The following is a 24,754-nucleotide window of genomic DNA, read 5'->3' as shown; positions in this document are numbered from 1 at the left end:
GCTACCATGGGCTTCCACATATACTTCATATGTGAAATTTAAACGGTACCTTTAACATCTTATTCAGGTCCTAAAGAAATCTTTGAAGAGAGGAACAGCAAGAGGAAAAAGGTATAAACTGATTTTATAATGCTTTTCATGTCTTTATTCCTCTCTAATGGCACCTAGAGAAAATGAATGGGAGAAAAGATCATGGGAGTGCTCTTAAAATTTATTCCTATTTATTCTACTTTATTATTAGATCTAAAAGTACTGAAGACCTAACTCACCTTAGAAAGGCCATAAAAATCTTTACAGGGGCCCAGTGCCTTGAAAAATTAAAGGGAGTGCAGAGAGGAGGAAGAAGGGAGAAGAGAAATGTTTTAGAAGCTCCAGAACCCCAAAGAGGATTGCCTGCTTTGTGCTCTATCATTAGCCAAACCACAGCTGCTAACACCACAGGGGCTTCCTCTCCCACTGCCCCCAAATCCCACCCTACAGAGGAACAATTTGATAATGAATAAACAACACCCAAATAAAAGCAACTGACAGAATAGGAAAGACAGAAAAAAAGAAAAGGAAAAAAAGATCATCCCACACCAAACAGATCCCTTTAATGCATTTGCTTTGACCTCTTATTTTACAAGTGCCAACAAAGAAAATAAGCTAGAACAAAAGATAATTCGTTATGCGCAGCCATAAAGAACTCCAGGGCCTGCTTGCTGTATACATAATTCATGATGCAAAGCAAGTTGCCATCAGCATCAGTTATCTTTTCAATACTTTAAAAGTAGTGAAAGGCTGCTAGATATTTATAGGGTCTCTTCTTTCTCAACCCCCCTTCCAAATCTGAGAACAAATGAGGAGCTTCATTCTTGGGCAGAAGACATTATGCACAAAGGTACCACTAGAAATCTTTCAGAATCCACTTAGTATCCATCATAGGAGGGTGGCTAAAAACCCTACAAAGGCAACTGAGTCAGCTGGCAACATACATCATATCTTAATGGCATTAATCTTCTCAAATCACTTGCTTTCATTTGAAAATATACACCCCACTTTTCTTCCCGTGGGGTTAAAATTCACCCCATGCCACATACTAGAATCCAAGAGACTGTGCATCAGAGATGGAGAAACTGAAGCCCAGATAGGTTATAAGGCATGTAGCAGATCCCACAGCCAGATGGACAGGCCCAGGATTTCCTCAATGGCATGCCGGCCTGTTTTGTTTCTGCTTATGGAGCTGCCCAGACATTTGTATCATTTATTATCTTGACTCTGTCAAAGTGGTTCTCCTAACTCCAATCTCAATCCATTCAAATCCTCCTCCAGAACCAGAATGCTGCCCTGAGTATTCTCACAGAACGTAAATCTGGTGGTCCAGAAGATGGCACAGTGGATAAGGCATTGGATTCTCAAGCATGAGGTACCGAGTTCAATCCCCGGCAGTACATGTACCAGAGTGATGTCTGGTTCCTTCTCCCTCTCCTCCTATCTTTCTCACTAATAAATAAAGAAAATCTTTGGGTCAGGTAGTGGCACACCCAGATAAGTGTACAAGGACCTAGGTTCAAGCTCCTGGTCCCCACCTGCAAGGGGAAAGCTTCATAAGTGGTAAAGCAGTGCTGTAGCCTCCCCTCTCTCTCTCTCTCTCTCTCTCTCTCTCTCTCTCTCCCTCTCCCTCCCTCCCTCCTTCCTTCTCTATCTTCCCTGCTCCTTGTAATTGTTCTCTGTATCAATAATTTTAAAAAGGTAAAATAAAAAGATTTAAAGATAAATAAAATATTTAAAAATGTAAATCTGACACTGTCTTAGATCTCCCTCAACCTGGGGGGGGGGGGTGTGTGGGGGAGACAATCATCAAGTCAAAAGAAAATTTTAGCTTTACCTGGGCAGACAACTTCACCAATATGTCCCAGAACCTCACCTCTCCAGAGCCCTATCCCACTAGGAAAAGATAGAAACAGGCTGGGGTTATGGATCGACCTGCCAACACCCACATCCAGAGGAGCAGCAATTACAGAAGCCAGAACCCCTGCCTTCTGCACCCCAAAAAAATTTTGGTCCATACTTCCATAGAGGGAGAAATGTTAGGGGAAGATGATCAGAGGGCTCTGAAAGCTAATCCCATAAGGACTAAGAGAGAGAAGAGAAAAAAAAAAAAAAGGAAGGACATTTGGAAACAGTAACAGGTATAGGTGTGACCTAGAAAGGAAGAGAAGGCAGGACCATAGGGAAAGGGGGGGAGCAGGTATATATGTATACAGACAGATAGTTATAGAAATAAAAGTCAACCCATATCTGCAATCTTGGGAGAACTAATGTAGCTTCCTTGGAGGGAATAAAGGATACAGAACTCTGGTGATGGAAACAGTGTGGAATTATACTGCTGTTTATCTTTTGTAAATCATTATTAAGTCACTAATAATTTTTTCTTTAAAAAAAAAGTATTTTAGCTTTAGATTGAACTCAATGACTTTCTACCCCCAAAGTCTGGCCGGTCAGGCAGACTGACTAAAAGATGTGCATAGCATAGTCAAGAAGGCTGCTTGCCCCCATGCATTTGTACCATAGCACTTCGATGGTCCTAGGGATTTGCAGAGTCCCAAAGCATTACCTATTTTGAAGCCCTTCCCCATTCATCTGACTCTACTCTCACCTGGCTCCAGAGAGCTCCCTTCATTCGGAGATCTTTTTTTTTAATCATATTTTTAAATTATTTTTATTGTCTTTATTTATTTATTAGATAGAGACAGCCAGAAACCAAGAGGGAAGAGTGATAGAGAGGAAAAGAGACAGAGAGACACCTGCAACACTGCTTCACCATTTGCAAAGCTTTCCCCCTGCAGGTGGGGACCAGGAGCTCAAACCTGGGTCCCTGCACATAGTAACATGTGCGCTCAACTAGGTGCACCACCACCTGGCCCCTTTTTTAAATATTTTATATTAATGAGAGATATACAGAAAGATACAGAGATCAGAGCACTTCAGCTCTGATTTATGGTTGTACAGGGGACCAAACCTTGGACCTCAGAGCCTCAGGCATGAAAGTCTATTGCATAACCATTATGCTCTCTCCCTGGCTCTGGAGATCTTTAGATCTAGACACTTATAAACGAACCACCACTGCTAGCCTTCCTAAACAAGTACAATTTCCCTGGAAGGCAGCCTTTTGGGCCCAGACCTTTGTTTATTCGACTCCCCACCAACTGTCTGATGCCCCAGCACTATAGATTCCAGTTGAAGTTTATAGTCCACAACAGAATTAAATATACATATCTTTTATACTGGTTGTTCTGTTTTTATTCAAACAGCATTTTTTCTTTTATTTTAATATTTTCATTTACTATTGGATAGAGACAGAGAGAGATTGAGAGGGGTAGGGGAGGTAAAGAGAAAGAGAGAGAGAGAGACAGAGAGACACCTGCATCACTGCTTCACCACTCGTGAAACTTTCCCCCTACAGGCAGGGACCAGAGGCTTGAACCTTCATTTTTGTGCACCGTGATGTGTACACTTAACCAGGTGCAGCACCACCTGGCCCCCTCAAAATGCATTTCTGACAGGTGAAATCTATCTTGAGAGGCTATCCAAGGTGCTGACAGTATAGGTTCTGGACCCTGCCACATACTGGGGTGCCCAGCCAAGTGGCTCCACTCTCTTGCATTCACCTATAAACCTGTAAATGTTCTGAGTTAACATTTACTGAGCACTTACAATATGATAAAATCTACCCTGGGGAGTCAGGCGGTAACGCAGCGGGTTAAGTGCAGGTGGTGCAAAGCACAAGGACCGATGTAAGGATCTCGGTTCAAGCCCCCAGCTCCCCACCTGCAGGGGAGTTGCTTCACAAGCGGTGAAGCAGGTCTGCGGGTGTTTATCTTTCTCTTCCCCCTCTGTCTTCCCCTCCTCTTTCCATTTCTCTCCGTCCTATTCAACAACGACGACAACAAGAATAACTACAACAATAAAACAACAAGGGCAACAAAAGGGAATAAATAAATAAATACTAAAAAAAAAAAAAAAAAAAACCTACTCTGGACACTTGGCTCCTCTAAGAAGGCTGTGAGGACAAGAGCAAATGCATAGAAAATATTATAACAACTTCTCATTTATAGATGAAGAAACTGAGACTGGGGATGGCTTCCAGGCTTCTTTGCTCTCTAGTCCACTAACTGCAGGATAAAAGCCCTCTTTTTTCTGATGCTGTGCAGCTTTCTCCTCTCACTGTAGCTAAAGGAGCATTTGTCCTGTACACACCCTTCCAGGGAAACCGGGTAGAAAACCACACTGACTCCTAGGGTGAAGAGTTGGCCCATTACAGAAATGAGTTAATGTAGAGACAGAGGAGTCACAAGCTATTCATGTTTTAAGAAGCTATTTAAGAAGCTATTCATGCTATTCATGCTCTAGATATAGACCAGGTCCCCTGAGATAGAACATATGTTCACACGTGTCCATAAACCAGGGAAAAATATATACCTGAAAGCAGAAGTACACAAGAACCTGCAGAGAGTACCCCCCCAACACTTCATCTGCACTATTCCAGCCTTTAGGTCCAGGAGTGTTGAACAATTTGTTTGGCTTTGTATGTTAACTCTCTTTTCAGCCACCAGGTTCCGGATGCCAGCACGATGCCGACCAGACTTCTCTGGACTGATGACCCCACCGTGTCCTGGAGCTCCGCTTCCCCAGAGACCCACCCTACTAGGGAAAGAGAGAGGCAGACTGGGAGTATGGATCAACCAGTCAACACCCATGTTCAGCAGGGAAGCAATGACAGAAGCCAGACCTTCCACCTTCTGCAACCCACAACAACCCTGGATCCATACTCCCAGAGGGCTAGAGAATGGGAAAGCTATCAGGGGAGGGGGTGGGATATGGAAATCGGGTGGTGGGAATTGTGTGGAGTTGTACCCCTCCTATCCTACAGTTTTGTTAATGTCTCCTTTCCTAAATAAAAAAAAAAAATAAAAAGAAGAAGAAGAAGAAGAAGAAGAAGAAGAAGAAGAAGAAGAAGAAGAAGAAGAAGAAGAAGAAGAAGAAGAAGAATGCAAGTCCAGATGCAAGGCATTACAGTATTAGCTGATAAGAGGTGTGCTCCTGCATTCTTAGAAGGCGAGAGGACATATGCTTATGCATGGATGTGAACAAAGCTACTGACACATCACCAGATTCTTCAAAAGCAAATATTTGCCTGCAACAGAAGAACCCAAACCCTTTCTAACAAAGAACAATGCTCTCCCTTCAAATTCCTGTTTCTTCCTCCTGGTTTACAGTGGACTCTTATTTTAGTGGAAATCCCCATCACAAATTAATGCATAAATGGCACAATAAATCAGAAATTTTATGGGCCATAAAAAGGGGGACTGCAAAAGATTCCAACCGTCCAGTGAACACCTGGAGCCTGGCAGGCAGCAGGTTTTCTGTACCAGGCAACAGTCACCTGTCTTTAAAGCTCAATGGAGAAGTGAAACGGCCTTTTAATGGTGCACTCTGTCACACAGACAAGGCTCTTATGCAGCCATCGTTTTCTAGAAATAACCAAGAAAACAAAGCACAGACCTGATGAGCTCATTCTGCTATAGAAAAGCCTGGCCCAATAGTCTGAAAAACCCAATTACTGAAACAACCACACAGAATATAACTGAATCCACCTTTTCCTTACACCGAGAGCAGAAGATGCAACAACATGGTAACAAGGGTGAACGCATACTAGATGACGTAGTAACCAGACAGCAGGTATACGTGTGTTTTCCTGGGGGAAGGAAAAAGGCGCATGCGGTTGCAGAGGGTTAATAATAGATATAAATTCAAAAGAACATCTGCCCCAATATTGACAGAAGGAAACAACGCAGGCCATGCCACTTGTGAGCCATCTGGGGGTGAGCGATGTCAGCAAAGGGACAGATGCAGCAATAGGGGCTTTGCATCCCGTTTTTTGCTGCTGCACGAAGGACACAAAACAACCAGGTCTCACTAGGGGACTGCCTAGGGCATCATACTATACTAGAAATTCAGATTTTTCTTGCCAGTTCTCACTCATGCAACTCATAAGCAATGGGGTCCTGTCACACTAAATGTCAGACCAGTGATAGTTAAGGTGGGTCAAGAGCATCTCCCATGAGCATCTATTTTTAATAGCATATTCAGAAAATGTGTTCTTTTTCTCCGTGCTGACTGCACTGACTGGAACATGCAGTATGAGATGAAGGATTTTAAAGATGAAATAATTCAATGATCTCAATGGAAAAATTTCTTTCTCCAAGAGTCTCGCTGGTGATTTCATTAGCTTGGAGACAAATAAACAATTAAGTATCTTTTAAACACAAAAGCAACTATAAAAGGATTTAATAGCTTACTGTTTTCACAGATCAAACACATTCTACTTTGATATGTTAGATCCATTCTTTTTTCATTACACACAAGAATAAACAGTGTGGGTAATCATTTAAATTGTGAACTTCTACTACCAGAATAAAACATTCAGGACACACCGCCTATGAATAACACCATGCTTAGATCTAAAAACACAAGTTTAGAAGTCTGGAGGCTAGTCAGAGGACAAAAGAAAACTGTCCTGGTATCACAGGTGAATTTTCTTTGAAATAGAAGGGCAGAAATAAGGTTTTAATTTGATGAGATGCAGTTCAGTATCGATTATTTTCCATTAATCTAATCAATCATATGGGTACAGCATTATTCATGCTATCAGAATCTTATTGTAATCAGGGATATATTTATTTGTAGATTTGTAATTATTGCTGTGTTCAAACATAACACCACATTATCATGAATTAAATTAAGCTGTAAAATGCATAATTACTCTGAAAACAATGAGATTCTAATGTGTATCACAAAAGCCAATTAAAAAGATTATCCATATTTTAAATAATAAAGTTAAGTCTTTATAATTCCCAAGTCTCTTTTTATGTTCTATTTTGACTCAGAGATTTGCCTTCTTCTAATTGCATCTCACTGATGTTTTAAGAGCTGCCAAGAAAATAAAACTGAGTATTTTTCAAGACCTTGGAAGATAGCAAACTTAGTTCAAAATATACAAAGCAATCTGGAAAGAATCAAAGATCTCTCACTAATGGACTGACTAAACAGTACACTCATGGGTAAGATAGTATGATATATCTATAGACATATATAAAATAGATTTATGGGGGTTAGGTGGTAGCACAGTGTGCTGACTGAGTGCACATGGCATACAGTGCAAAGACCGGTGCAAGGATCCCGGTTCAATCCCCTGGCTCCCCACCTACAGGAAGGTTGCTTCACAAGCAATGAAGCAAGTATGCAGGTTTCTAACTTTCTCTCCCCCTGTCTTCTCCTCTCTCCATTTCTCGCTGTCCTATCCAACAACAATGACATCAATAATAACAATAATAGTAACCACAATAATGATAAAACAACAAAGGCTACAAAAGGGGAAAAAATAGCCACCAGGAGCAGTGGATTCATCGTGCAGGCACCAAGCCCCAGCAATAGCCCTGGAGGCAAAAAAAAAAAAAAAAAAGATTTATAACTGTTTATGCGGTAGCAGCTCCAAAGTATATTTCAGTATATGACCAGAAGTAAGGTGTAAAGCAATGGATACAGTCTGATCTTTTTCAAGTTAAAAATGTATGAAAATATATGTTGTGTTTTCCTTCAAATGAATCACAAGAAACATTTCTCAAAAGGAAGACTTCTTGAAGGAGATTATGAAAGGATGGCTATTACTTTTCAGTTTACCATCCATGTATATACTGTCAACAGAGGTAACAGATGGGGAGATTTATGATTCACTGTATTACTTCAGCTATTTCTCTTTACACAGAAAATCAATTATGATATTTTATTGATCACAAAGAAACATAGCAAATGAAATATAAAGTTTCAAAACCATAAGCTTTTAAGACATCAAAAAAGCAAACAAGCTAAAAACATATGACTTAAAAGGATGCAAAAGTTCATTATCTGTACAAAAATCAATATAAATTGAACTCTGTGGGTATAAGTAAGAAATCATTGTGATTTTTATAAAGTGCCACTCATTTAGTCCAGGTTCAAACCCCAGCATCACTATGACAAGGAGAAGGATCTAGTTGTTTGGTGTCTCTCCCTCTCCCTCTCTGTCTCTCTCTGAATGAAAAGGTGGCTGGTCTATCCCTCTGACAATCACCACAGTTTTTACAAACAATGGGGCACAGAAACCTTGGTGGCAGGTGTAGTAAGTTGTACAGACACACAGGCATGTGTGAAACAATACCCCTGAGACATCATAATTTTGGAAGAATGTTAAACTAATGATTAAAAAAAAAGGGATATGAGTGATGGAAAGGAAACGTGGCTCAGAGTGGTGGAATCATACATACATTAGGGCCTAGCTCTATTAAAAAAACTATTAAGATGATCTCAAAGGCATTATCAGATAATACACATACACACAAGCGACACAACAAGTAATAAGCCAGAATGTGACATACCAGGAATGAATATAATGTTATATGCCAATTATATTACACATCAAATTATCTCTCAATTAAAAAAAAACGGGCAACACAACTCATATTTACAGATGAAAGCATGAACATTCACTAATTCAAATGCTGGGTCACCATTAAGATAATTTCCCATTAATTGTGAGTACATTTTTTAAATGGTGCCAAAGCTGGGAAAGAGTAAACTCAATCTTGCACCCTCTGCAGGTAAGAGAATGAATCATGTACTGGGAATGGAAAGAAATGTAAACATGTATTAACTCTGAGACATTCTTTGCCCTTTACTCAATGATTCCTCTTCAGGCATCAGGGCCCAAATAAGAAAGAGCACTCATAAAGTCATCACAGAAATAGTCCTAGCCACAAAAATTTGAAACAAGCATCCAATTGTTAAATAAACAAAGGTAATAGAAAGCTAAATAAAGGTAAAATTCCCTTGGCATACTCTAATGCAAGCATATATTATTATTGTGTTGATATAAGTAGCAATAAATCATGGTCATCCTGACTTGGGTGGGAGGTAGAGAACCCACTTAAGTGCTCATGTTAACATTCCCAAGGATGCAGCTTCAAGCCTCCAGTCCCCACCTGCAAAGGGAAAGCTTCACAAACAGTGAAGCAGAGTTGCAAGTGTCTCCCTTTCCCCTTTCCCCCTCTCTCCTCTCTCCTCTCCTCTCTCTCTCTCCCTCCCTCCCTCCCTCCCTCCACCTTCCCTCTCAATTTCTCTGTGTTCTATCAAATTTTAAAAAAAGAATAAAATTATTTACCCAGTAGAATTACAGCTACATATTTTTCTAAAACTAAGCTAAAGGGGGTGTCTATCGGAGGATCTGAAAGACTCAGAGTAAGGAAAATCAATGGTTCTGGAAACATTCTGAGCTTTCTGGCTATTAAAATAACCAATACTTATTTTCTCCCCTGTTCCGACATAGGAAAAAAAAAAAAAAAAAAAGACCTCCAGTATAATTCTATTTGATCTACAGGCCAGATACCTATCAACCCAACAACACCTGATTATATGAGTCTGGACAAGCCCATTCTCCCAACAGTAAATTTCATCCATAGATGGTCTCAAAAGAGCCCACATGTGGAAAAGGCAGAGGCTAGAACATACTTCGAGATCTCTAGTTTAGGGGTCAACAGTGGTAATAGGAAAAGTTTTAATAGTTTACAGATACTTAAATAAGTATCTCGTAAAAAAAAAAAAATGCTGATTTTATTTTATTTGGTGTGATTCCATTAATCCCAGTGGACTCCTTTACAGATAAAGGGTGAAAGGAGAGAGAGAGATTGCGATGATAACCCTCTGCATTGTGCTTTCTTAGAGTGGCCAGGGTCTTGAACCCAGATCCCTGTGCGTGGTAGTGAGTGTGCTCTACAGGGTGAGCCATTCCCTGGCCCCTCCCCTGCCTTTTTAAAAGGCACTTTAACTGAAAGGCCCTTCTCCATTTTTTTATGGGATTACCTAGGAATTGCCTTTTGTTGCTCAGCTACAATATGGTCATTCAGAAAACTCTCTCTCTGATCTCCTACCTCTTCTCCACACCTGACCTGGACCTCTGCAGATCCCAATCACCACTACCAGGCCCCGAGTGCCCAGCAGTAATACAGAAATAACACCTAGAAAAGGTGAGGTTGTGCCTGTTGGAAAATAATAGGCAACCTAACTCCAAGAGGCAGGACAGGGGCTGATGCTAATAGCCCAGAGAGCTCTAAGCTGAGACATTCATAATTTTTAGGGACTTTGAGATCCTGGAGCATGATGACGGAAAAGGATCTAAGCTGGGGATGAGAATGTTTTGCAGACATCTATCCTAGATAGATAAGAAATTGTACCCATGTGTCTATAACTTCACTGTAAAACCACTAACTTTCCAATAAAATATTAATATTTTTTAAAAACTATTGTTTTATATTTATTGATACATTTGATAAGGACAGAGAGAAATTGCGAGGGGAAGGAAGATAGAAAGAGAGAGAGAGAAAGAAAGAGAGAGAAAGAGACACCTACAACACTGCTTCACCACAAGTGAAGCTGCTTCTCCGCAGGTGAGAACTGGGGGCTTGAACCAAGGTCTTTGTGCACTGTAATGTGTACACTCAACCAGGTGCACCATCACCTGGCCCCCTAAAACCAAAACTTTCTAAATCTCAATTTTCAACCTGTAAGTGAAGGTAACAGCACTCAGGGTTGCTGAGAGAATTTAATGAGATTATCCATGACAAATAGTTATCAGTGTCTCTAAACTACAAGAAGAAGTCAACAGTGTCACCCACTCTATTTTTCCCCCAACCTTATGCCTTTAGGAAGACTGGTGACTAATATAATAATCTAATTTAGGGCATGACAAATATGAACCTTATTAAAACAGCTGGTAAATCACACAACTATACCTAGGAGATATGAGATTTTTCTAACTTTACACTTTTTAATTTTTTTTATTTATAAAACTAACTTTATACTTTTCTCTTTCAAAAAGCTACTTCTCATAACTCCTTCTTTTTATAAAAAAAAAAGACAAAAGCTACTTCTCATATTCCTTTTTATAAGAAAAAATGAAAAAAATAGAGAAAGAAGAAGACTTGTTCTACTGCTTTAAATTCATTAAGATAGCATATTACGAATATAATGCTAACATCATATGCTTCACCTTAGGAGTGGGGAGGATCGAAGAAAATTAACTCTTTAATCCCCTCAATATTTAATGTGCTAAGAATTAAAAAAAAAAATCCCAATAAATCATCCCTTGGAAAAAGCTATAATTAGAAGTCATGTATCTTACTTTGACAGTATCCAATTTAATTTACACTGTCTTTGGAGTCAGTGTTCATAAAATCTTTGGTGTTGAAAAGTGGCTGATGACTTCAACTCCTTTTAAAAAGCAAGTGAATCCACAAGCAACTCTAAACAATGTAAAGATTTAGAAAAGGAAAGATTTTCCTCCCTCAAGAAAAGTTAAGTTTTGGAGATTTTTAGAAAACTTCAGATATAGCACATTTTTCCTTTCCTACCCCACCTCTCTCTCTCTCTCTCTCTCTCCCTCTCCCTCTCCCTCTCTCTCATTCTGTTTAACATTCTTTCTAGGCCTAAGTTTTCTTGCAAATAACTACTTAAAACTGAAAACAATAACCTAGGTATTACTTTTTACCCACTCATCTATACCAAACAAATTAGAAGTTGTAACTGGTTTTCCTTGGTGTGAAATATGTTTTTTTTCCTGTGAGGAAAAAAAAAATTATTAAATTCAATCATTAGTCAAACACACAAATTTCTCTAAATATAGTAAGATTTCAAATACACAGGAATTAGTGCTTACACCAATGAAAACCCTGATTCAGCTTTCCGTGGATAAGATCATGTATTTGGTTCTATTCTCCTGAGAATCCCAGTTCAGTACACACTTTTGTCTACATCAAATATTCAACAGTGACAGGATCGAGATAATAAATTTATGTCACCCTTGTCTTTCTAATCTGGTTATGACCTAATTTTGTATCTACACAACCCCATCCCTTAATCCTCTTTCCCCCTGTGGCTTTGTCAATCATCAGAGAAGCTCTCTCACAGTTTTTTGGTGTTTTTTTTTTTTTTGTGGGGGGGAGCAATGTATAGAAAATAGCAATTCAATGTGTTTTTCCTTTATGTGTGTCAAACGCCCCATTAAATTGCAGGTGCCATTGAGCAGCTCAAAAGTCCTTCTTTATGATTTCTCAACAATGCTAAGAAGATTCCCACTGCAGTCATGTGAAAAGCCATGTTCATAAACATCTTAAGACCTAGTCTAAAAAAAAGTCCTTAGTTTTCATTAATCATGCCTTAGTTGTTCTGATGGCCTACGAGATGGCACGGTGTGATAAAATTGTTGCACTTTCAGGCCTAAGGTGCTGAGTTCACTTCCCAGCATCACATTTGCCAGAGTAGTGCTCTGGTTCTCTCTCTCTTTCTCATTATTAAATAAATAAGCCAGGATAGAAAGAAAGGAAGAAAAAAAGAAAGAGAGAGAGAGAGAGAGGAGGGAGAAAAGGGAAGGAGGAAGAGAGGAAAGGAAGAGGAAGAAAGAAAAGGAAGTTATCTTAAAAGCTTGGCAAGAGAATTCACAGTCCATATGCCCCAAGAAAGAAAACCCCAAATTAACTGGAGGCACTTTGCCTTAAAAGTATGTTTGCACAATACTACGACTACATTCAATGTCATGGAATAGTTCCATTTGCAGCCATGGAGGCAGTTTATCCAACAGTGGATAAACGGTTGAACTCTCACGCACATATGAATCTAGAATTCAATCACCAGTTGTGCATGGCCAGAGTGGTGCTCTGGTTCTACCTCTTCTTTTCTCTCTCTCATCAATAAAAAATTGTTACACAGTTCACGTTGTATGATGTCCACCTGTCTAATACAGAGGAAGAGGATGAAGAAGCAGTAGGTGTAGCTTGACTCATTAAGGTGCCCCACCCAAAAAAGCAGAAAGGAGGATGCAAACAAGAACTCCCAAAGAGTAGTCTTGACACAACTGGTGTTCCCTCCCTTCTCATCCTTCACCCAAGTGCCCTTGTACACAGATCTGCAAAAGCAAGGAAACAGCTGGAACAGCCTGACTGCCTAGAGCTGCCTGTCTAGAGCAGGAAGCTGCTTCCTGTTGCAGAGAATCTACCCCCAGGCTCACAATGCCCATGTGAACCCCCCATCAGTACCTCAGTGTCACTGGCCAACTCTCTCACGTCTCTCTCCTGGTCCCTTTCCTCTTCTATATTCATTATCTTCTGCAAATCTACAGCTAAAGAACAAAAAGTTTACTGATGATGTTTCACTAGTCTACTCCTTAAGAAATAAAAACACCAGTATTTTTTCCGCTAAGAGTTTATGTTGAGGAAGGAAAAATAAGAAAGAGTTTTTAAGCATTCAGTGCCAAAAATAAACATAACTAGAAATCTTTCCTCCTCCCTCTCTACAAATAAGTCAGCTCTGCTGGCAGTGTTATCTGGGAAATGTATTATAGTATGTAGAACACACGGAGCCATCTCTGCCTTCATTACCACTAGTTATTCTTCCACAGCCATTCATAAACTCAAACCAGCAAGCTTACTCCTATACAGAGCTTCCGGAAAGCAATAGCACCAGAAGAAGATAAAACTTAACTAGTCGACACCATGGAAAATGCCCGTGCTTCTGCACTGTCTGCCACCATCAACCCTTCACCCTCATCCTGGATACTTTCCTGCTCCTAGAAGATACTGTCAGTGGAGGGTTGGGGGCTAATGAGACTCACGGGGGTGAGGCTCTAGGTTCTATCACCCGCACTGCATATGCCAGAGCTGAGCTGTGCTCCAGTCTACCATACAAATTAATCAATCTTTAAAAATAAAGAAAGAGCTAGAGAGTAGTAGGTTCTGGGAGCAGGAAAGGTTGCTCCAGTGAGCACTCAAGGAGAGTGACTGTAAAGTCAGGTGGCAGGAAGCTTTCTACTGCGTTGTTGCCAGTTACCTTGGCATCCTGATAAGCTGTTCCCTGCTCATTTCCTTAAGAATCGGGAGTATAGATGCAAAAGGAAAAAAAAAAATCAGGTGGGAAATTTTACAAGCTACCTTACAATAGTCAAAGATTAAAAAAAAATTATGAACAACAACAAAAACACTTCACTAAGGAATCAATTAAGAAACCCTAGATGGTGTATTATAGCAAAGTAAAGGACTCTGGGAGGTGGGGTAGCTTTCAGGTCCTGGTGCATGAAGGTGAGGGAGACCTGACCTAGGGGTGATTGTGTTATGCAGAAACCTGATAAATTTTACACATTTACTAAAGATTGTGTTTACTGTAAACCAGTAATCTCCCCAATACAAAAAAAAAGGAAACAAACACTAGAATTTCATGAGTTTATAAAAATACCCTTCTGTCTATTCAACAAGGCAATGTGCAGAGAATGTTATGCCTCCCATAAAAGATCAGACAGAGCTCAGAGAAGAGAGCAATATCGCCTTACTGTGAGGGGAGACAAAGTTGTAATACCACCTGTGTTCTGAGTTGTTTGTGATGCCTGTCAATCACTCTGGGTTCTACAAGCTGTACAGACAAAAGCCAAACAGGGTGTAGAAGGTTAGGGGGCTCTGCTGTTCAAGCAGGATTGAAGAACACAGGTCAAAGCAGGGCCTCCAAATACTTCTTCCCTGAAGTGGAGGCAACAGAGGAAGGCAGCAAACTACAGCCACACTGATGACAGAGGGAGAACAGAGACTTGGCTAGGTCTGCCCCACAAAGACCTGGCATGCGTATGTTTGGCAACACAAAACAACACCCCACTTGACCCCTGGGGGCACAAGAGTGCCCAAGACTTTAGGGGACAAGTGAGGGTAGAGACAAGGCTGGTATGTGCCCTCTGTATAAAATAAATAAGTGAAGCTCCCTCTTGAATGGGTAGTCAGATCCTTAATCAAAACAGGCTCCCAGGAACAGAAGCAAGTCACTGGGTATCTGAAGAAAGGATGCAGAAATGTTCACTCCCACTACAGCCCCTCCTTTCCTGGACCACAGAGCAGAAGCCTCTTACATCCTCACCTTCACAGGGGAAACAACTGTGTTAGACAATACATTTTCTCACCTAACCCCCGAAACACCCTCGAGAAGCACAAGCTGTAAGTGTTTTCAGTGTTAAGGCAAAGTGAGTGAGTAAGAACTGAAATAGATAGGTGTGGCTTGCTGGGAAGTAAGAAGAGCAGGTGGCAGAGCAGGACACAAAACTTGTGTTAACAACTGAAGAATACTTTCTCTAAAAAATTCTTAACTGCAGGAGTCGGGCTGTAGTGCAGCAGGTTAAGCGCAGGTGGCGCAAAGCACAAGGACCAGTGTAAGGATCCAAGCTCAAGCCCCTGGCTCCCCACCTGCAGGGCAGTCACTTCACAAGCAGTGAAGCAGCAGGTCTGCAGGTGTCTATCTTTCTCTCCCCGTCTCTGTCTTCCCCTCCTCTCTCTTCTCTCTGTCCTATCCAACAACAACATCAATAACAACAATAATAACTACAACAATTAAAAACAAGACCAACAAAAGGGAATAAACAAATAAATATTAAAAAGAATTCTAAACTGCAAGTGGCAGGTATGGATTTGAGATTCCATCCTAGAGCTTAAAGAAGTGGCACTTATTACTTTAAATTATTTGGGTGCTCCAAAGGACTTAAATTCTATGACGCACAGAATTTCTCCCACTGCATATTAAGGTTTTCATTTTCATATGGAACAAAACTCAAGAGAATTCTTCTGCTCATAAAAATAAATGCTCTGGGGCCAGGTGGTGGCACACCTGGCTGAGCGCACATGTTGCAGTGAGCAAGGACCCAGGTTTGAGACCCGTTCCCCATCTGCAGGGTGAAAGCTTCATGAGTGGTGAAGCAGTGCTGCAGGTCTCTAGGTCTCTCTCTCTCTCTCTCTCTTTCTCTCCCTCACCCCCACCCCTCTCAATTTCTGGCTGTGTCTATCAAATAAATAGATTAAAAATTCTAATAAATAAATAAATAAATGCCCTGTCCCACTAAGGAAAGAGAGAGACAGGCTGGGAGTATGGATCCACCTGTCAACACTCATGTTCAGTGGGGAAGCAATTACAAAAGTCTGATCTCCCACCTTCTGCACCCCATAATGACGAGGGTACATACTTCCACAGGGTTAAAGAATAGGAAAGCTATCAGGGGAGGGGATGGGATACGGAGCTCTGGTGGTGGGAATTGTATCCCTCTTATCCTTTGGTCTTGTCAGTGTTTCCATTGTATAAACAAATTAATTTTAAGAAAAGAATTTTAAAAATGCCAAGAGGAACCAATATTAATAAGGCTAAACTAAAAAGATACTTAACAAACTTGGAGAAATTTAAAACAATGACTAATTCAATCCAAACAATTAGGTCATGCTCAAATTCCAGGAACTCTAAAACTCAAGATATAATAATGCAAGAATTGTGCTTTGCTTCAGCAGTCAAAATGATGAGACCATTTAAGGGAAAGCCAGTAATACAGTCACGAAACACTAGAAAAGGATTTGTTTGTGGGCTTGGGGAGAGATGTTGAGTGGGGCACAAAACAAAGTAAGGCGACAATACAGTATCACCTAGGAATTGAGCAGAATATGCAAACAACAGAGGAAAAGCCATACTGCTTACAAGAGGCCAGATATTCAGCAAACATCTGAGAGTTTCTGACAGAATCCATAAAGCCTCAGGTATATCTCTTATTCTGAGGAAACAAGAGAATTACCTAATCAAACTGATATTATGACATATACAAATACCAACAGAATAAGGCAAAATATCCAGAATGCCTCAGAAAGGTACACAGTTAAATCAAATAAGGGCATAAAGTCTCTTAACTTGGGAAGACATGAAAAGGTAGGGAACTAAAGAGTGAATGAAAGAGATCAACAATAAAGGAGACCATATGCTTACTAGTACTTTGTCTACTGCTTGGGGTAACTTTCTGATTATTCTTAAAAATGACCATTAGCAAAAAAATCACATTCAACCCAGTTCCCCTCAACAGGACACATCCTCTTCCAATGTAAACATTGTAAGCATGCAACGTTCATTCACTACTGAAAAGGAATGTCAAGGCACTGGACTTTTACTGCAGGCTCATGTTCTAACCACTACCCTTACTCAGTGCACCACATGACATCAGATATGGGGAGTATTCTGTTTCTCTGAGAAGAAGAAAATTGGGGGGAGGGGAGTAGGAGAGGTGGAGGAGGAAGAGCAAGAAAGAAGATGAAGAAGAAGAACACAAACAAAAAACCTCCAAAAAAATGAAACTAACTCTAGGAGAAGAAAATAAAGAACAAAACAAAGAAGGGAACTCTGGATGTCAAATGCATGCAAACAAGTACTGTCAGCATCTGCAGGAGGCAAGCAGACTTGAACCCCTAACTGGGAGGCAAACTTCATCTGAGACTTCTCATTTTCAAAGACATCTCCTACAGCTTACCACCACCCTTCCCCCCCACCCCTATTCACCTTTAGAAAAACAGATTTTCTCTGATATGACTAGCTCTTATTTTTACAAGACTGTTTAAAACCAAGTGTTTTCTGAGGATTCTCTAAATAACTACATTTCTTTTTTTTTTTTTTTTTTTTTTTTTCCTCCTCCAGGGTTATTGCTGGGCTCGGTGCCTGCACCATGAATCCACCGCTCCTGGAGGCCATTTTTTTTCCCCCTTTTGTTGCCCTTGTTGTAGCTTCGTTGTGGTCATTATTATTGCCCTTGTTGACGCAATTCGTTGTTAGATAGGACAGAGAGAAATGGAGAGAGGAGGGGAAGACAGAGAAGGGGAGAGAAAGATAGACACCTGCAGACCTGCTTCACCGCCTGTGAAGCGACTCCCCTGCAGGTGGGGAGCCGGGGGCTCGAACCGGGATCCTTACGCCGGTCCCTGCGCTTTGCGCCACATGCGCTTAACCCACTGAGCCACCGCCCGACCCCCTAAATAACTACATTTCTTTTGTAAACCCAAATAAGAAAAATCTAGCACTGCTCTTCCCCCTAAGACAATTACACTAGTGCAGCTCACGGCAGAAAATTCAATGTGCTGTTGACACCACTGAGGCTAAAAAAGGCTTTTAACATAAAAGAAAAGCTTAAGAAGTTAATGCAAGCTTATTTCATCTGTATGTAAATAAAAGGAGATGGCATTTTACTATTTACTCTTAAGTGCCCCCCCAAAAAAATCCAGTTATTTTTACAACATATATGAAGTTGTTTAGTCTAAAAGAACTCAACACTTTAACTAAATGTAAAGTAAAATAGCTTGATTTTTAATTTATGCCTTAAAATTGAATAAACACCTAACCTTAGAATTATGTTCCAATATTGATTTCCAGGATTTTGCTACTTTAGATCTCTTAAATACTTCACAATTTAACAAATATTATGTGTGTGTGTGTGTGTGTGTGTGTGTGTATAGGCACACACATATATACATAGGCATGAAGGGAAATACTTTTCCCCTGCCTTCTTAAATTAATATATTAATCATCTTTCCCACTACTCTCTGCCATTTAAAACTTTTGGAAGAAATAGACTCCTTAACAAAGCAAAAGAGACAAATGACTTAGCTAATCACAAAATAGAAATGCATAGCCTATCTTACAAAAACAGTTGATGATTTATTCTTACTCAATATATAAAGACACTTTTACAATTTGCAACGATTTATGTTAAAAATCATTTCTTTAGAGCCTAAATGCAAACCAGGTGTGCCTCCTCTAAAAGGCAAATAAGCAAAGCAGTAACAAGAAAATGGGCTTGTGTCTGCATCCTGTACAAGCTTGTTTGAAGACTCTGTTAAAACAAAAACTAAAAAGCTAACACTGGAAAAAAAAAATCCAGCTTCATTTTACTCAAAGGTCTTGGAATTTCTCTGAAGAGATCTCTACTCGTTCACTAACAGTTATGCTTTTTTTTTTTTTAACACTATGCTTACTTCTTTGTTGTTAAAAATATTAGTTTTATTACTACTCCATCTTTGGAAAAATAAGAACTGAATTTAAGGGGCTGAGAAGATAACTCACCTCGATGGGTACTTATACCAGCTAGGCTAAAGCCTGGCTCTCACCACACTGGAGGAAACTTCAGTACTGTGGTTTCTTTCCCACTTTCTCACTGTCTATCTGAAAAAGTTAGCCAGGAGCAGTGAAGGCCCCATTATCACAGAAAAAGGGGAAAAAAATTAGCTCTAGGTAGCTCTCACAATAAACGACTCTGAATAAGTAACTCTCAACCACTTCATTCAAGTTAGTAACACAATAAAGAAGTTTTCCTTTTCTGACTAAAATGCAATGCCAGATATAAACAAGTAAAGAGTCTAGAAAGTTAAGGACTTTGACAAAACACCACATAGTCATAGAGAACAGAAGGCTCAGTTCACTGGTCAATGAATACGGTGACTTTTTTTCAGCTAAACAATTAAACTCAACTTGGATCTAGGGCAATGGGAAGATGTTACCTTCAAAGATATTAGTGTCCAATTCCCCTCTCTGCTACTATGATGTGCTGCATTCAGACTAGGACAAAGACCAGATTGGCACACTTCTTCCATTTCATCACCCCTCAATGAAGCCTGAAGCTAGGGACCAAGAGGAGACGCTGGCAGTGATGCTATCAGTGGTTGTCCTTAGGACACTTTGCAATGGACTGCACTACACTGTGCATATTCTCTGTTCCCCCAAGTTTGTCTCACAAAAATCTAAACTGTTGAGAAAAGAGCTTAGAAAAGGTAAAGAAATGGACATGTTCCCATATACCAGTTAATCAGACTCAGAATATCTCAAGGTAGCCCTAGAATTCTATTGCTGTTAAAAAAAAAAATCTGCTGAAAATTGTTCCCCAATATGCAAACCAGTCTTGTCAGTCTTTCCCATCTCTTATAACATACTTCCTAAAAGCTCCATCCTCTAACAACTACCAAAAACCAAACCTTAAGTTGTCTGTGAAGTACAAAACAGCCCAGAAATACCCAAGGAAACTCCCTCTCACAGGTTTGAGTAATCTCTCTTTCACACCCTACTGTGGTGGGTGACCAAGATTTAGTCATGTATTACAGACTGAAATTTTTATCTTTGCTAATCCATCATTTGCCAAGATTACAAAACGGTCTTCTCTGGAATTTCTTAGAAAAAAAAAATGAGCAATCATTGTAACTTTATGATTATGCACTTAGCTTTAACAAAAGAAATGACATTAGACATTTCAAACTCAAAGCTTCTTCCCATAAATGTGTCTAGCATGGTTTAAAACTAAGGTTTAGGAGTCTAATGTCAGACATGATCCATTTTCTGTTCACATGAAATGCCGATCCATAAACATGGTTAAATGGAAAGGGGGTGAAAGACATCAAAAATGTCTTGACTAGTACCCACACAGGAAGTCTGAGTCTTTTATTAGGTGAGGATGATACTGAGGACTATATTTCATACTGCTGACTAGGTAATTGCCTTTTGTTCCCCCAAATATTCCTGTCTTTACCTTGAAAAGCTTCCCTGGGAGGTTAGCAGATATTCTGCTAAATGACAAATAAACGTCTTCAAAAATGCAGCTTAGGGAGTCGGTCGGTAGCGCAGCAGGTTAAGCACACTGTGGTGCAAAGCTCAAGGACCGGTCGAAGGATCCTGGTTCGAGTACCGGCTCCCCATCTGCAGGGGGTTGCTTCACAGGCAGTGAAGCAAGACTGCAGGTGTCCATCTTTCTCTCTCCCTGTTTTTCCCTTCTCTCTCCATTTCTCTGTCCTACCAACAATGATGACAACAATAAAACAAAAAGGGCTACAAAAGGGAATAAATAAATAATAAATAATTTTTTTAAAATGCAGCTTAAAATACACCTCAGAAGAAGCATGTCCCTTTTTCCACTTACCTGGAAAAGCATGTGGATTAGGCGACCCTCTCTTAAGGCACTTAGAACAGAGAATATGCACAGTGTAGTGCAGTCCAGGCCATTCTTGAAGGAGCACATTCAGTTCCTCTACCAAGGGAGTTATGGCTTGCCATGCTGTCCATATATTTGGTAATGATGCATGACTAGCAATGGATAGTGTGTCTGGCTGCAAGACCCCCTTGGCAGGTCTGTAACTCACCACCACAGGAACTTTCCCTCTATAGGCAAAGATCTGAAGTTTACCATCCGACCTGTGTACCACGTGGTTGTTGATCTGGACACTGTAGCGCGCAAACAGCCCAGGTGGAAAAGTGAAGGGAAAACTATATTCAATCTGCAACTGCTCTGCCACAAAAGACTGCCCAGCCAGGTTGGTCCCATTGATCCAAGCCTCTGCATGGGGCACCTCATTCTGCACGTAACACGGGAACTTGTACCAGGCTGTAGACCCATTCAAAGGCTTGCCCTTGGGTTTATTGAGGCAGTAACAAAGTCCCATCTTCTCCAAAAGCTCCAACAATAGCTGCAAGTCCTGCTGGGCCTGGACATGAGGCTTAAGCAGCAGCCGAATGACATGGGCTGGCAAGAGTCCATGAAGCAGAAAGCCCTCCACGTAATGATGGAGCTGGGTGGTTCGGAGGTGGTCCTGGCTTGGGGCAGGCAGCGCCATCAAGGGAGAGTTCTCCCCTTCACCCTCGCTCTCTCCGCTGGCACCAAGGAGCAGCTTATGCAGCAGCAAGGAAGCATCCCTCTGGAAAAACACATTGAGGATGTCGATGAGGCGGGTGAGGTTGTGGAATACGTGCTCCTTGAGGGCAGGACTGTCCTCGAAGTAGAGCAGCTTACCGCTCTCGTGCAGGTAGGAAAGAGCGCTCTGCAGCCTGTCCTCGGTCAGCCCCGCCTGCAGGCCCAGGCGTGCTGAGTCCCACCAGCTTAGCCAAAGTCGTTGTGCCTGGGGGGGCTGGAAATGCAATTCCTCCAGCACCTGCCAGGACCGAGGCAGTACTCTGTGTAAGTTGGGGAAGATTTCCCGGTGCTCAGCTACAGAGAGCAGTTTGTCCCGCAAGCGTTGTAATTGGTGGGGGTCCCTACAGCTAACAGGTAACACAGGAGAGAGGATCTGCAGTCGGTGGTTGAGCAGGTATTGAAAATGGGCCTTGCGCCTCCGAAGGTTCTTGTCCGAGACACCATAGTAGGCAGTGTGGGGGCTGGCAGAGCGCAGCTCGAAATCTCGGGCCAGCGCCTCGTCTACCACCTGGGCCAGGCGGCTCAGCCCCTCGGCATCGTGCTTCTCTTGCAGGGCAATCTGGCGATGGATGTCCAGACACTTCTCCTCCAGTTCCCGCTCCCCGCACAAGTCTGCATGCGTGCCTACAATGCACACCACAGCATGAGGCACCCGTGCTCCCACGCGATGCAAGAAGGAGCCCACAGTGGTGGGAAAGCGAATGGGCTCATAGGTGGCTAAGTTCACCACCAGTACATAAAGGGCCCCCGGGGAGAGGAAGAAGGGCTGGATCACCTCATAACTTTCATCACCCGCTAAATCGTACACAATGAACCTCAGGCCCCGGGAAGCATCAGCAGTCCAGCTAGTTACCTCGATGCCCTTGCTAACTGAAGGAAGGAAAGGTGGGTAGCTCTTCTCCTTATCCCCTCCTCCCTGGTTTCCCTCCACTCTCTCCTCTGTGAGGCAGTGGCGGAGTAAGGTCTTCCCTGCAGCCTTATGGCCCATCAGGAGCAGCTTGAGGCGGGGATGCACTGCAGGCTGGGAATGAGCCAGTTCCTTCTGGTAGGCTGCGATGTAGGGAATCCCCTTCATACAGACTTCGTAGGGGGGCTGGATCAGTGGATTGTCCTTGATTTTCCACAGGCCCACCCTGGAGAGCTGGCCAAAGTTGTCTGGTAGCACAGCAATCTGGTTGCCTTGCAGCACTAACTCCTCCAGGCTGGTCAGCTCCACAATAGAGTCAGGCAAGTAGCGGATCCGGTTATTATCTAGCCACAAGGTGAGAAGCCGACCTAGACCCGAGATAAGGGATGGCACTGAGGTGAGCTGGTTGCGACTAAGGTAGAGCTCCTCCAGACCTGCCAGGGGCAGCAGCGCAGCGGGGAACTCCTCAAAAAGGTTGGAAGAGAGGTTGAGCATTTTGAGGCGCTGCAGGCGGCTGAACTGGGCGGGCAGAGCCTGTAGCCCGTTGTTGTCCAGCATGAGGCTTTCCAGGCTGGCCAGTTCACAGAAGCCACTGGGCAACACGCCAAGCTCAGCCCCACTGAGCCAGAGGATCTTGAGGGTACGCAGGGCACTAATATCCTCAGGTAGGCCGCACAGCCGGTTGCTGGACACATCCAGTTCCTCTAGGGTTGCCAGCTGCAGCAGCTGCCGGGGGAAAGCAGTGAGCTGGTTGTGGTCCACGTCGAGGGTGCGCAGGCGGCAGAGACAAGACATGGAGTCAGGCAGGTGCGCCAGCCGGTTAAAGCTGACATCCAGCTCCTCCAGGTGGGCGAGGGTGCCCAGCTGGGTGGGCAGGGCGGGCAGCTGGTTGTGGCTGACGTTGAGTTTGCGCAGCTCTCTCAAGGCACCCACCACCTCCGCGCCCAGGGTGGTCAGCCGGTTGTGGCTCACGTCCAGCTCGGTGAGGTGGTGGCCCAGCTCGGCCACAGCCGGGGGCAGCCAGGCGAAGCGGTTCCTGCGTAGAACCAGGACGCGAAGGCTGCCGAGCGCTGAGCCCAACCCGTCGGGCACCTCCTCCAGGCCGTTGTTCCCCAGGTTCAGAGCCTCAATGTCCCCGATGTTGGCCGGCAGCACGAGCTCTGGGGCTTCGGGGGACTCCAGCAGCTCGGTCCCGACCCCCGGGCAGCCCCCCGCCGCGCTCAGGGTCAGCTGGCGCAGGTTGCTCCGCAGCTTCCTGGCGCGCAGGGCGGCGTCCCGCCACAGCCTCACCGTCTTCAGGTTCCCACTGTCCTTCCCAGCCATGGCGGGGCCCCGGGCCGACACCCTCGCGCAGGCTCCCGCAGCTACATGCCGCGCAGCGCCCTGGCGCGCTCCAGGCTCCCGGGCCCCGGGTCTCCGGCTCGTCGCTTCCCACCCGCCCCCGGCGAGCGGCCACGGCGGGTCCCAGCGCAGCCAGAGGCCGAGCGCCCGCGGCTGGGCGAGCAGCTCCGGGAAGCGCCGAGCACGCGGCGCGGGGGGGGGCGGCGGCGGCCGGCTGGTAGCGCAGCTCGCATTCTCCCTCCTCCCGGGCCAGGGGCGCGCCGGGCAGCCGGGCTGCAGGGCCGCCGCCCGCGGAGGATGCCTGCCGCTCCTCCTCCGGCTCCGCCCGCCTCGGTGCGGACTCCGGCTCCGCTACCCCCGCAACAGCAGCTCCGCGGCTCGCAGCGCCGTCGCCTCCCGGAGGAGGCCGGTGCTGGGCTCCGCGGCGGCGGGCATGTTGCGGGCGCAGGGCCCGGGTCGCAGGGCTGCAGGAGCGGATGGGGGAGCGCTGCGGCGCCTCCTAGTCTCCGCTTCTCCCGGGGCCCCGGCGGGAGCGCGAGCGCCGCGTCCCCCTGCACAGGGAAGGCGCGATCGGAAAGCAGCAGCGCCGCCCCGCGGAGCAGTTCCCCCCCCACGTGACCAGCTGAGACGCCGCGTGTTCCCGGCACCGCCCTAGGGGCGGGAGCCCCGGGGCCACCGCGGGGCTGCGGGACTGAGGGTGCCTCGCCTGGTGCGAGCCAGCGAAGTGGACCGCGCTATGTGGGGATGGGGTGAAGGGTGGGGGGTGGGGCGCAGCCGGTGGTGGCTGTAGATCTGGGGTTCCAGGGTTCTCCAGGGCTCTCCTATGAGTTCTTTGTTGGCCCTGTAGCTGTAAGGATTGATTTTTCTTCCCGCCAACATCTCTT

The 24,754-nt window shown here is 43.6% G+C and overlaps 1 protein-coding gene and 1 long non-coding RNA gene across 4 annotated transcripts in view; both read right to left on the bottom strand.

The window, feature by feature from the left end:
- MFHAS1 (multifunctional ROCO family signaling regulator 1) overlaps positions 1-23,852 on the bottom strand; it is a 92,576-nt gene extending 68,724 nt beyond the window's left edge. For all 3 annotated transcript variants that reach the window (XR_009547561.1, XM_007519956.3, XM_060183197.1), the window contains exon 1: positions 20,855-23,852. Coding sequence is in view for 2 of the 3 variants with exons in the window: in XM_007519956.3 (XP_007520018.1) it covers positions 20,855-23,852 (2,998 nt within the window). In the remaining variant the exon portion in view is untranslated. The remainder of the gene's footprint in view (positions 1-20,854) is intronic.
- Positions 1-24,754, bottom strand: part of LOC132535839 (uncharacterized) — a 611,211-nt gene that overhangs the window by 426,987 nt on the left and 159,470 nt on the right. The gene's annotated exons all lie outside the window — the stretch shown is intronic.

Source organism: Erinaceus europaeus, chromosome 2, assembly GCF_950295315.1.
Source record: "Erinaceus europaeus chromosome 2, mEriEur2.1, whole genome shotgun sequence".
Classification (NCBI taxonomy): domain Eukaryota; kingdom Metazoa; phylum Chordata; class Mammalia; order Eulipotyphla; family Erinaceidae; genus Erinaceus; species Erinaceus europaeus.
This window is presented reverse-complemented; position numbering and strand designations above follow the sequence as displayed.